This window comes from Lepidochelys kempii, chromosome 6, assembly GCF_965140285.1.
Source record: "Lepidochelys kempii isolate rLepKem1 chromosome 6, rLepKem1.hap1, whole genome shotgun sequence".
NCBI lineage: Eukaryota > Metazoa > Chordata > Testudines > Cheloniidae > Lepidochelys > Lepidochelys kempii.
The window spans coordinates 74,141,247-74,154,883 of NC_136385.1; the positions used below are offsets into that span (position 1 = coordinate 74,141,247).

Genomic DNA, 13,637 nt, shown 5'->3' on the forward strand with positions numbered 1-13,637 from the left:
GTTGACATCCCCACAAAACTCCTTGCCGATTGATTTGCAGCCAGGGAACCCACTAAAAGCCAATTGGACACTAATATGCTCTTCCCTCATGGGTGATGAGTGAGGTGGTGCTGTGCCTGTCAGCCTGAGAATGGAGCAGCAGCATGGGAAGGCTGAGCATGCCAGTGCCCACCTGTGGTCTGGAGGTGGACATGGCTCCCACGATTTTTCATCAAATGTAATCTGGAGCTGAAGTGCAATATTTCTGATGGTGGATTAAGTGGCTTTACCATAGCAACTGCCTAAGAGCCCACAGCTTGGAAAAAGTATAGGGCTGGATCCCACCCTCAGGATCTGTGCATGGAACGGATGCTGCATGCAATTCTCCCCACCATACAGAAGGAGAAATCAGCTGCCTCCATAGCCTTCCCTCAGCCCTCACAGAAAGCTCTCTATGGTGTCTGGGAATATAAAAGTGGTGAGGGCTTGAGAACTGGCTGTGGAGGACCCACATTTCCCACACCTTCATTTCCTGCATCCAGCAGAAACAGAGAAAAATTAGAGCCAGAAGCCATAGTCCTGTTCCTACAGAACATTCTCTGTCCCTCTGAGCTGGAGCACTGGGGAGCCCATGAAGAAGCACAGGGACTCCATGCACCTCACCCTGTGTATCAAGCATATGCCTGAGCTCAGTGTGGACAGCAGAGTTCCTGGCCCCTGTGCAGGTGTTTCCACAATGGGACATGATCTGGCCTGTTTGGGGGAGTAGATCCCTTTGTCCCTGGAAACTCTGAGAATCCAACTCTGCTTCACCCTGTGTGCAGAGACAGAACTGACATCAAACATGGCTTCCACTCCCACAGAAACTGATAAAATCAATTCCCCCAGCTTTTGTAAAGAGCAGCCTTGTTCTCCCCTTCCCTTGCTGTCTGTATCCATGACTTTCCCCTGGTTGCAGGATTCTGATTATTGTCAGTAGGGCTTAAGGCAAGTCTCACTGGCTGTGTGTTTGGTAGCAGTTTTCCTAAGACGGCCCTCCACGCTCTAGCATTTTTCATGGCTACATTTCAGGAGAATCACTTTATGCATTAGAGCTGTGAGCAATCACACCCGCACCACTGGAGCATACCTGTTAATTAACATGTTACATCTTGCAAATAGGTATGTGGCTTCTGGGCGTTTTACATTGCCTTTTTATTAACAGCATTTCCCTAGGTGATACATCTCAAGTGAAACCATTTCCAGTCTGGAGATGGACGAACCGCCCTCACCGGCTCAGCTATACATGTCAGAATATGTCACCCCTCCCCACAACAGAGAGAAACCCACTGCCAAAAAGCGAAAGAGAGAAAGTGTTCCATTTTACACTGTGGATGTGGTTTTCCAAAGAACTCAGCTCCCATATGGGCATCACAATAGGTGGTCAGAAAAAATAATCCACCCAATGTGCTGAGCTTTTTCGAAAATCTGGCCCAGTTGTGGGTGCTGAGCACTTGGAAATCTGGCTCCGAGCTGTTTTGAAAATCTAGCCCCACATAACTAGGATCTGCTGCTTTTACTCACATGGACTAGCACCTTCCTCTGCAGTTACTCCATTTCAGTGGGACTACCCATGGAGTAAGGGTAGCAAATCTGACCCTAAAGAGCTTAAGAAACCATACTAATGTATCTCCTCCGATCAGGATCTGCAGATGGCATCTGCTTGATTGAGTCATATGATTTATCATCTTCATTTTGAAAATAAAAATTCAATGAGATGGTCTAGACCCCAAAATGAACTCATTTAATCTTTCCTACCTGTGGGGATCTTACCAAGGGTGGGATTTGCATGTACTGTGTCAATGGCAGCATTTAAAAACAAGCCTTCTAGAGTAATACTAGCTTGAAAGATCCCAAACAAACCTAAGGTGTGGTCCTTCAGCTGCCCATCCTCTTCCTCCTGCAAGGGGGGTCCCACTGAAGTCTATTGGACTCTGTGAAGGAGTGAAGTTCAAGCATGCAGATCTTTTGGCAGAACTGGGCTCCTAGAAAGGCGCAGACACATGACCCTCTCTCCTCTCCCTTCCTCCAGAGAACAGCATTTCTTCTGAAAGCCCACCCTCAGAAACACCAATGCTGCCATCAACATCTATGTGACAATTCCTACTTGGCACATAGGCTTGAGAGGCAGCATGATCTGGTGACCGGAGCAAAGGGCTGGGAGCACAGATGGCGGCTTGAGCACAGGGGTTCTTGATCCTGGTGCAGTGACTGTCTCACGGTTGGGTGTTAACCTTTCTGTGCCTCAGTTTCCCCATGTGTAGAAGGGCAATAACATTATTCACCTCACACGGGCATTGTGTGGAACAGGGGGTTAAGGTTCGTACAGTGCTTTTAAAATAAAGTGCTGCGATAGTGGGGAGTGTCGCTAGCACACAGAAGATGCTGGCCAGAGTTTTTATTGCGTCCAAGGGACATGAAAATGCCCTCTCTGTGGCTGGACTTGCATGATCATGCCTGGCGCTAAGTCAAAGGGAGAGGCTTGGCAGCGTGGGAAGCTTTCATGCTAGAGTGGTCAGACAGAGGCTGTGATGGTGATGGTGGCAGGGTTGAATTAAGGCAGTCTGGGGCTTTCGGCACAACCCATATGGGCCCCTCATGCCCCTCCCCCACAGTGTTGTAGCACTGCCCCTCCTTGGGTTGGCAGCAGGTTCAGTTAAGATGAGCGGGGCCGTTCACATCTCTTGGAGCAATAGGTTCAAGCTGTCTGCAGACTCAGGCAGGCATCAGTTACACTTGGGGCACATTTTCAAGCTTCTCCTTGCACCCCTGAGAGATAGAAACATCATTTTAAAAACTTGAAAGTGGAGATTCTGATCTCGTCATGTAAGTTTGGGAACTGGTGTGCTAAGTGTAAGGCCAATGGGGTGCCTATGCCTTAATCTGGCCATAGGTGGTGGATTCTGTGCAACACCTGAAATGTAGACTGCAGATCACTGATGTGTCCCCAGATGCTCAGGGCTTCTTGAATCAGAGCCCAGATACTGAAATAACTCTGAGCTTTACTGATCATGTCAGCACTGAGTGAGTATTCACACAGTTCTCTAACTAGCTAATGTCCTCTCTCACTGTACTGCCCCCTGGGATGGCTCCTCTGGGAGCAGAGTCTTTTCCACAACAGCACACGCAACACCTTCCTAATTTTATTTCTGAGCGTCCTTTCAAACTCTATTAGCCAATTCTGATCCCACTCTCCTTGATTGTGCTGTGTAACTCCAAGCAATTTCAGTTAAGGTGCTCCGGATGCTATGTGCTATAGAAACTTGGCTGGAAAGTTTCACTGGAATGCCACTTGATTTTCATCAGTGTAATGAAAGCAGAATCAGGCCCTATAGTTTCAGCATTTTAATTAATTCCTCATCACCCTTTGCCTTGTTTCAATAATATCCTCTATGGCATCTAAGAGTTTTGTTTGTTGTCTAAAAATCGCACTAAGCAACTAGCCAGAATAGGATTCCTGTTTTCAGCTCAGACATGACTTCACATTTATCATTTATCAGAGTTATCATTTCCAAGCTGTTTGTGCTGTGAATTTGCTCTTTATATTTTTGTTTTCCTTTCATGTGCAAAACTCAGGCGAGCTGATGGCCTTGGGGCCACACGTGACTTTCCAGTAACACTCCCATAGAGGATTGGGTGCAATTTTGGAAATCCCTTGGCTACGATTTTGCCTTTCCGATGCCGTGCCACTCCCGAGGGGGTTGTTGGTCTCCCTGCTGCAAAATAACAAGTTGCTACATCCACGTGGAATTTGTGCAGTCAGCCCCTATGCGGCCAAAACTGGGGGTGACCGCAGTGATAAATGCTGTGTCATTTGGCAGCAAAATGTGCCAAAGATCATGTGATGCAGCAGCAAGCAGTCGGCAGCCGAGGCAGCTCGAGTAGGGATGCAGCTGGGGGCAGTACACAGAGCAGGATGTTGCGGCTGTGTCATCGTCATCAGGCCAGTGGGGTTTGCTGAAGTTTCTTCAGCTGGTGGTTCACCCACTGGAGCTGCTTTTTCTTCGCACTGGCAGTTCTCCATTCCAAACGCTGGTTGGTAAGAATGAGGCAGCGATCCAGGGATCCCACAGTTTGTGTGATTCTCCAGTGAGGGGATGCAGGATCATTCCCAGTTAGGCAGCAGGGTCTCATAGCAAAGAACAGATACAAGTGAGGAACCTTTACCTTCCTGAGGTTCAGGGCTTGTCTACATGGGGAAGTTATTCCGGAATAAGGCAAGGGGTGGATTTAAGGCAGTAGAGCTGTTCCAGAGTAGCTCCCCATGTGGCCACTCTTGCTCTGGAATAGCTCCAGTGCTTTAAATTCACATCTTACCTTATTCTGGAATAACCCCCTGTGTAGACAAGCCCTAAACCTGTCCCAGCCTTCACATGATTGCTGTTTATAATAGTGGAGTCTGAGGAGTTGAAGGGTAGGGAGAATAGGAGAGGCGCATCTAACAAGCGCCCTCTTTCCTGCCTGCCCTTCCTGTTTTATTTGACAGGCACAAGAGATTAACATTGAAAGAAACTGACACAGGAGGGCTGATGGTTTTCACACTCCCTGCTACTCTTGCAAGTGGGTGCTAGCCTCCCTCTGCTGTATACTGTGCTCCCGTCATAAGCTTCCGTGAGCATGACACACACGCGCAGCCGTACACTCTATGATTCTGTGACCTGAGTTTTTTCTTAAAGTCTTCCCCCCTCCCCCGCCCCATGCTGTATGTCCCTGCTGCTGCCTGGCGGCATTAAGAAAGTCATGCAATTCCCTACCCTACTGCCTCCCCACCGAATGTACTCTCTAAATGGTACTAGCAGTATGTTTCTACTTCATGAAGTTTCCAAGCTCTGATTGTCCCTGGAGTAGGTTTCAGGAAACAGCACTGGGTCTCACTACCAAGCTAGAGTTGTGAAGGAGCAATGTGGCAAAGCTTGCGCTCCTATCGGAGGTTACCAGCTGCTCCATTGGTGTCTCTTGCAAGTAACACTGCACCAAGTGACACTGCAATTTGCCTTGGAGAAGGGCACGTTTCTACTTTCCTTGTTAAAAATAAAGCACAAGTACTGCAGTCCACAAGTGAGAGGGAAGAGTGTACAGGGAAGGAAAGAGGCAGGAGAGCTTCAGGACTGCGCTGGGGCTAGATGGAGCAAGTAACAACCAGTGATCAAAGAGAAAAGGGTGGGGGTGGAAGGGCACCACAAAAACAAAATGTCACACTGAAGGAACCAGCAGGAACTGCCTCCTCAGAAGGACAGTCTGAGAGTCAGGAGCCATGAATTCAATTCCAGCTCTGCCACAGACTTCCTTTGTGCCCTTTGGCAAGTCATTTAACCTATCCCTGCTTCAGACCCCTGGTTTCTGATGATAATGATCAGTGATCTCACAGGGAGACTCCGAAGCTAGTCTTATTTACCCACAAAGCACTTTGACACCCTGTCATTGAAGGCCCTATAGATGTGATCTGTAATCACCCAAGATGGCAACAAAAGGGTAACAGGCAGTGGAGGCAATGCAGTAGAGAATAGCGCTCGTTACAGTAAAACAATTTAACACCAAAGGGATCCCACGGGTTGAGCTGACTTCAGGCCCTTCATGGAAGAAGGGCTTAAACTGGGTGGAGTTTTCATGATCGAAGGAGGGGTGCCAGGGCTCCTGTATCAGTGTTCAGGGGGGATCCCCTGTGATCTTTGCCAGCCTTGTCCATAGCTGACTGTATTTGTCAGAACATGTACTTGCAGTGGGCCAGAAAACTGTCTGTTTCATTTGCTTAATGCTTTGTCCATGGTTCACTAAGAGTGGGGAGGGTAACTCCAAGGCACCATCTCTGCCGCAACGGTCTGGAGATCTGTTACAATACAATTCAAGGTAGTGAGATGGGACCTAATTGTGTCCCTCTAAGTGTGTTAGAGAGCTGGACTGTCAAGACTTTAGCCTGGATACAGGGACATGGGCACATCCTGTTAGGAGTACTAGTGCCAATGTAGGATCCAGATCTGTAGTTTTTCCTAAAATAGTATTTTAAGTTTGGCTTGCCTGTTTGATTTTTAATATACATACATTCTTACTAATATGTGTGAACAAAGGGATCCGTACTAAGGACAAAGACAGACACTGTATATCTTGCTTTTGCCTAAGCCAAATGGGTTTGTTAGTATAATGGGACCAAATAAAAGCAGTGAAAGTGTTCCTGGGCATGGTGGAAGTGTAATATATAATCGCACACTTAAGAACTGCCTCAACTCCTTATCTCAAGGCAAGGTCAAGCAACCAGTCAGAAGGGGCAAGGGAGGGTTGGGGGGAAAGATAAAACACTAAAAGACCAAAAAAATGCCTGCCCCTGACTGTAGCACAACCTCACTCCTTACCCCTCTCATGGGGTACAAAAGGGGTGGAATAAAGACCCTAGACCTACGACCCCACAAAACAGAACATGACCATAAGTTGTAAAGGGTGGAACTGTGGGTGTGCATTACAAGTATAATTTTGGCTGCTAAGAAGAGGGAAGTAGGAAACACTGGAAAACAAGGCTCTGCGGCATCAAAGCTTTGGGACACATGTTTGCTGAAAACTAATCCCAATAAACATCGCATTGCCTGCACTTAGAAGTTCTGGTCTTCTGCTTTCTGTCTGTGTAACAAGAACCAGGGGAAAGAGTAAAGGAAAAGCCCTCCAACACCTCCCAACTTTACCATAGCAACATTTAACCAGATTGCAATTGGTACCCTGACTCTACTACAGAGCCTCAAGGCTATTTAGGCACCTAACCCCGACTGAAATACCTTTGATGAACTGGTTTTTGGTGCTTTAAGCTTTCTCTAGATCAGCTTTCCTCTTTGGCAGCATGGTGGAGTAGAGAGATCAACGGGAATGTGTCCCCTTTTGCTGCTGTCCTTCTTGCGTCTTGGTGCCCCATTTTCCCTTGCTAGTGCCGGTTTGACTCAGTGCAGCAGGAGCCAACTTTGTCTCTTCTGTTCGCCTTTTGTCTCCTGAGAAATCCCTTTTGGTTTTGCACAGTTGCTCAAAGGCCTGGCACTAATTTCTCACTCTAGAGTCCATGCACAATCGTGAATCATGTCTCTTCTGTATCCCTATAGGTGGATGAAAGAAGAACAGTGGAGAGGAGGCGATCAGACACTGACAAGTATCCAGAGAGTGAGCACAACATAAAGGTGAGAGGGGTCCTTGGTGCTGATTGGTGTTCATGCGAAGGGGGTGGTAATGTAGTGAACTGTAGGTCCTGATTGTCAGAGGGACTGACCATCCACAGCTGCCCTTGAAGTTAATGGGAGCTTTGAGTGCTCAGCCTAGCTGGCAATCAGCCCTCATGGCATTCTTGGTAGTGCCTGTCTTCATCCCAGTAGTGACTGCTCAGGTTCCCTTGAGTACGGAGTGGTACAGGGAGTCCTCTCCTTGACTGCCTCTTTCACCACCCACCCCATTGTAAAAAGAAAAGGAGGACTTGTGGCACCTTAGAGACTAACAAATTTATTTGAGCATAAGCTTTCGTGAGCTACAGCTCACTTCATCGGATGCATTCAGTGGAAACTACAGTGGGGAGATTTATATTCATAGAGAACATGAAACAATGGGAACAGCCCCATGCCAAAGGAATGGACAAGCTTGTTCAAAAATTAGAGATGGAAAAGATGGATTGAGTCACCTGGCCCATCCCCCCATCGATGCAGGATTGTGCTCCAGAGTATTATCCAGAGCTTTGTCCCAGCTGGCTTTAAATTATATGATCATGAGGAAAATGCGAACTACTGAAGAACCAACATACCTTTTAACTGTATGGATTGTTTGGGAGCATTAGTGCTGGAGCAGTTGTTAGCCTGCTATGCAGGGCCCAGTGTACCTTCTCTCCAGTCACCAAAGGTTTCCCTTGCCTTTGTCCCTCTCCTGTGCTGAGTTCTCTGTGACGATGGGCAAAGTATAAATGCCTAGACTGATAGAAAGGTCCTGAAGCACGCAGCTTTGTGATGGCTGCCCCAGTAGAGATTGGCTCCAGAGTGACATAAGGTGGATTTCTACAAAGAATCTCCAAATCGTGCGGAAGTCCTTTTCCTTAGTGATAAGCCAGACTACGCATTTTTACTGTATCAGCCAGTTTGACTTCAGCTCTATGACCCGAGATTTGTCCGAAGAGAGTTGTACCTGGAAATAAAGCAACATTTCCTAATTTTCCTTCTAGTGAGTTGGAAGGTCCTTTTGCCACGTCTTCATTCTGGGATGCCTTTGGCCCTTCGCCTTCTCCCCATGGTCTTTTCTTTGTGATCACACTCGCACTCACCTCAGACTGTGTGAAATGGAAATCCAGTGAGGGTTGAATCCTATCTCGGTGTTGTTCAATAGAAGGGCCAGCAGAGGGTACTCTAAGAACAGCATGAGCATAAACAGGTGAATAGCATCTTTTCGCAGAGGCAGGGAACAAAAGGCAGAGGTGGCTTTCCAGGCCAGCGTGCCAACGCTGCTGCCAGAATGCTTGCCCAGCCACAGGACGAGTGCCATTGCATTAGCTGTTTTCTCTGTGGCTATCATTTGCTTGTGGGTTGAAAGATTCAGGCTGCATTAGCCACAGTCCATTGCTTTAGCAGGAGCTGGCCAGGGTTGCAGTAAATTAAAGTTTGTGCCTTCCTGCTGGCTGTTTAATGCAAACCCTGGAGGAAGCACTGGCTCCCCTGATATCAGACACTCTTAATTAATGGAGCACAAATTGAATAGCTCCCGTTCCCATGCGATTCATTAGGAGAACACAGATGGGCTCCGAAGCATCAATCCCAATTGCACCCAGCAGAGTGGCAGAGGGCTGCCTGATTGGACTCCCACTAGGTCCAGCAGACACAGCTGCGTCCAAGCTGAGCAGAGCCCTAGGTTGGTAAACAGCTCCTCACCCTTGCATTTGACAGGCAGCAGATGTACATCTTCTCTTTATTTACCCGATAAACAGCACAGATACTTGGTGAGAAACACGCCATCTGACAGCTGCAACACCTCTGTCATTCACTGGTTTGGAGCCGCCAGCAATTTTGCTAGAGGATCCAGTGACAAGATGGACGAAGGCTCTGCCCTTCCACCTGTGCACAGCCGGGATCAAGTCTTATCTTAGGTCTCCCATAGAAATTAATTTCCCAGATCTTGCCTAATCTTCATGTGTGTGTCAGGTGGCAGGGCTGTCAGTCTCTGCTCAGGAGAGGTGTCGGGGTCATCATAGGTCAGGTCTGAGAGGTGCATTGGCAGCTGGGGAAGCTTGCACAGAGCCCGCCTGCACCATGTATGCCTCACACTGCTGCTGCTGTTCCCTGCTCTCCTGAGCACTAACCCCACTCACCAGCCATGGCATGCCCCTCGGGATGTGCATTAAGCGGTTAGGGGAGGGGCTGGAAGCTGCAGGGAGTGTTTCAGAACGACCTTCTTCTCAGTCTAAGAACAGGGCTTCTAGGACCACAGCCTGGCATTCCTTTGCCCAAGAATGGAGGGCTGAGCATCTTTCCTCCCCTCTTGCTCCTGCACGGGCTTGCCGAGTCCCTGACTCCCTTTGGTAAAGAACTAATGAGCTGTTGCTTGCTCCCTCCCCCCAGTCTCCTTGCACACACAGGTGGGTCTCCTTGGCAACAGGTTTTTCAGTCACTCCTTTTCCTCCAGTCTATTTTGATCTGCAGTGAAATGCTAGGGAGATTAATTCCTGTTTTGGAGAAGGGTGGAAGGAGAGGGTGGGCTTTGAAGGTGGGAAATGTGGAGTAGTGAATTATCCACCAAAAATTAACATCCCAGGACTCGTTTTGTGCTAAGCTATTCACTCTATTAGCTATTCAGCTATTATACGACTCTACTTGATAGCAGGCTATGGTCAGTTGGTTCTCACTTCCAGTACAAGACTGAATTTGGTTCCTTATTCCCAGTTCCTTAGGTGTGGTACCAGTTCCTTTTTCATGGGTCCCAGTTCCTTATTCAAAGGCCAAATCTATTTGAAATATATTCATGTTAAGACTCATTTTTTAGAAATGTCATCAAATTAATGTGTTTGAATGTGATAAAGAATTAAAATACTAATTACTTAATTATTTATTAATTAAATAATCAGATAAGGAGCTCGGATTTGAGTGTCTGTACATGACAAAATAGGTCTTGGGTCACCCCAGATGACACATCCTCACAGCCAACAGACTGTTCTGAAGGATCTGGGACATACTACTTGCCGATCTGAAGCTTTGTTCCTGCACATGCTGCCATCTGTTAGGTCTTGTCCCACTTCCATATTGTACATAGAGCTTAAATAAGGAAGAGGGTTTTGACAGACTGTACATGACATAACACATCGCAGGTCACCCCATGTGCCATCCCATCCCCTGTGACCGTTATTTCATGAAGAGATGTTATGCCACTTCCTTTCTTGTCTGATAAATATATTACCCCAGTTTTTATTTTGTTAGTTAACATGGGAAATGCATGTACAAATCAACAAAAAGCCATATGCAATCAGTTTGTTACAAATCCAGTTATAATGTTTTCACAGAAATTATACGATAGTTAAAAATGAAGACGTGTATAGGAACATTGGTTTGTTGTTAGATTAATTAAGAGGAGGAAAAATGGCTAAATTTATCAACATTTGTTTAACTGTGTTACAGATATAAAAGCATTTGTTATTGTTTTGTTCATTACACAACAAATATAAAATGAACACAAGGCTTGAGCTCAGTGAGCTCCCAAATAATCTTGTTTATTAACTACATGCAAACATGCAAGGCCTAGCTTAATGCATACTGCTGTTCTGAGCGGTTTCTGATAGCTTTTAAAATATAGAAAACTGTAAAAACCATTAGAGTGCTCACAAATGACTTAAAGGAATACTGCCCTATTCCTGTACACTACAATTAGCTGATCCAGTCTTAAGTGTTGCTATGGGACTTGTACTACAAGAGTAATGTGGCTTGGTACACTTTAGAAGAATTTGGAGAACTCTATCTGTGGCTAGAATATCCGCACTTCCTTTCCTTTTTAATTCCAAAACTCCAGACTAGAAATGCCAGACCTCTGTCCAAGTTTGTGGAAACATATAAAATGTTGTATAACAGCAACTTCGTACCTATAATGGTAACACCTTTGTTTAAATAAACTCTATTGGTTATGCAAATAATGTTGCTGACTTCTGTTGAACTGATCAATATTTGAACGTTGTTTTAAATATTGTTATATTCAAGTTACATGGAAAAGTACTATAGAGAAGCCGATGAAGGATTTTTCTGTGGTAGGGACATTTCCTTTTTTGCTGCGAATGGTATTAGAGAAGACATGAGTCACTATTTTGAGATGGAGCCACAAAAATGCATCTTGTTTTTTTTCAACTTATTTACTATCAGACCCAGAAATCTCTGGTGGAAATAGATGAGTGTCAAATTTTTGATTATTTCTGCGATTAGACTTAATCACAAATGTAAATAATAAGATGCATGGTTCGCCATTAAAGAAATGATGTGTACTCAGTTGACATAGTACTTGCTTGCTTTGATGCTAAAACTGTAAAATGAGTAAAGAAATTGCAATGTATTATAATAAAAATACTTTACTTGAGCAATTGGTGCTGCTGCTAGTGCTGATCACTGGTGACCCCTGCATTTAAGCATTCCTAAGGATCTGTATGCTAAGGCCCTGTTTTGCACAGAGAGGAAGTTTCTTCATTAATTTCTGCATAAAATTGCTGCAGCCATCACCAAATTATGCCTCTCCTTAAGGAGGTTTTTATGGTCTGTAATCCTGACACAACTAACTACTGCATCCAACATCCATCTGGAGGGGAAACTTTGATAAAGGTGCATGTGCCAAAGGGCCAGTAGCAGCGTTTCATAGATTCAGAGATTTTCAAGCCAGAGGGGACCATTAGGTCATCTAGTCTGATCTCCTGTATATCACCACAGAATTTCATCCAGCTATCCTGGTACTGAGCCAAGTAACAATTTGTGTTGGACTAAAATGATATTTCTGGATGGCATCCACGCTTGATTTGGAAACATCAAAAGCTGGAAAATCTATCACTTCCTGTGATCATTTGTTCCAATGGTTGATCACCCACACTGTTAAAATTTTGTGCCTAATTCTAATGTCAATTTGTCTGGCTTCAGCTTCCAGCCTGTGATAAATAAAGGGGGGTAGCTCCCTTTGATGGACACCCAGCCAGCCAGTTACTATAAAATCCCTCTCGGTAGCTGTTCTTTACTTGCTTTACCTGTAACGGGTTAAAAAGTCCTCAAGGTAAAGAAAAAAAAATGGGCACCTGACCGAAAGAGCCAATGGGAAGGTAGAACTTTTTAAAACTGGGAAAGAAACTTTCCTTTTGTCTGTTGCTCCCTGAGCTGAAGAGACAGGGCAGCAGGAATGCTGTGTAAAGTTTGAACCAGACATGATCATAAATCATCAGATCATGCCTAGAACTACTTAGCTGAACTCCAAATGTGCAAGTAGATCAGAATGTTTAGCTAGATGCGATTAGGGTTATTTCTTATTGGCTTGTGGACCCCTCTGTGCTAAACCCAGATGCTTTTGTTTGCTTGCAACCTTTAAGCTGAACCCCCAAGAAAGCTATTTTGGGTGCTTGATTTTTGGAATTGCTCTTTTAAAATCTAGCAAAAGCCTAAGTTCCAGATATATGTCCTTTCTTTTTTTTTAAATAAAATTTACCTTTCTTAAGAACAGGATTGGATTTTTGGTGTCCTAAGAGGTTTGTGCATGTTGTTTGATTAGCTGGTAGCCACAGCTTGTTTCCTTTCTCAGCTCTTCCCTGGAGGGGAGGTGAAAGGGCTTGAGGGTACCCCACAGGGAGGAATTCCCAAGTGCTCCTTCCTGGGTCCAAGGGTTGGGTTTTTTTTGTATTTGGGTGGTGGCAGCGTTTACAAAGCCAAGGTCAGAGAAAAGCTGTATCCTTGGGAGTTTAATACAAGCCTGGAGTGGCCAGTATTAATTTTTAAAATCCTTGCAGGCCCCACTTCTGCACTTGGAGCGACAGCCTTGACACAGCCATTCTCTGCTAGATTTATGAGCCTTTCAGTACCCAGTATTTTGTCCACTGAAAACTACTGTATGCTGTAATCAAGTCATGTCTCAACTTTTTTTTTGGAAAAGCTAAGCAGATTGAGCTCTTTCACTCTCTCATGCAAGGTCTTTTCTGCAGCCCTCACATCATTTTTGTGGCTCTTTTCTTTGCCCTTTACAATTTTTCAACACCCTTTTAAGATATGGACGCCAGAACTGGATGCAATAGTCTAGTGTCGATCTCACCAAGGCCATAAACAGAGGTAAAAATCACATCCTGCTCCTACTCCTTACTTCCATTTATACATCCAAGGATCACATTCACCCTTTTTGCCACAGCTTCGCGCTGGGAGCTCTTGTTCAGTTGCTTGTCTCCTTCATTAATGATTTGGTTAATGGAATGGAGTGTATACTTATAAAATTTGCAGATGACACCGAGCTGGAAGGGTTTGCAAACACTTTGGAGGCCAGGATTAGAATTCAAAATGACCTTGACAAAGTGGAGAATTGGTTTGAAATTAGCAAGATGAAATTTAGTAAAGAAAAGTGAAACGTACTACACTTGGGAAGGAAAAATCAGACCCACAAATGGGGAATAACTGGCTAGGCAG

At 45.4% G+C, this 13,637-nt stretch overlaps 1 protein-coding gene across 3 annotated transcripts in view; it reads left to right on the plus strand.

Annotated features, from left to right (window-relative positions):
* Nucleotides 1-13,637, plus strand: part of CCDC9B (coiled-coil domain containing 9B) — a 111,027-nt gene that overhangs the window by 51,826 nt on the left and 45,564 nt on the right. For all 3 annotated transcript variants that reach the window (XM_073348788.2, XM_073348789.2, XM_073348790.2), the window contains one exon: nt 7,095-7,169. In XM_073348788.2, the coding sequence (XP_073204889.2) occupies nt 7,095-7,169 (75 nt within the window). The remainder of the gene's footprint in view (nt 1-7,094; nt 7,170-13,637) is intronic.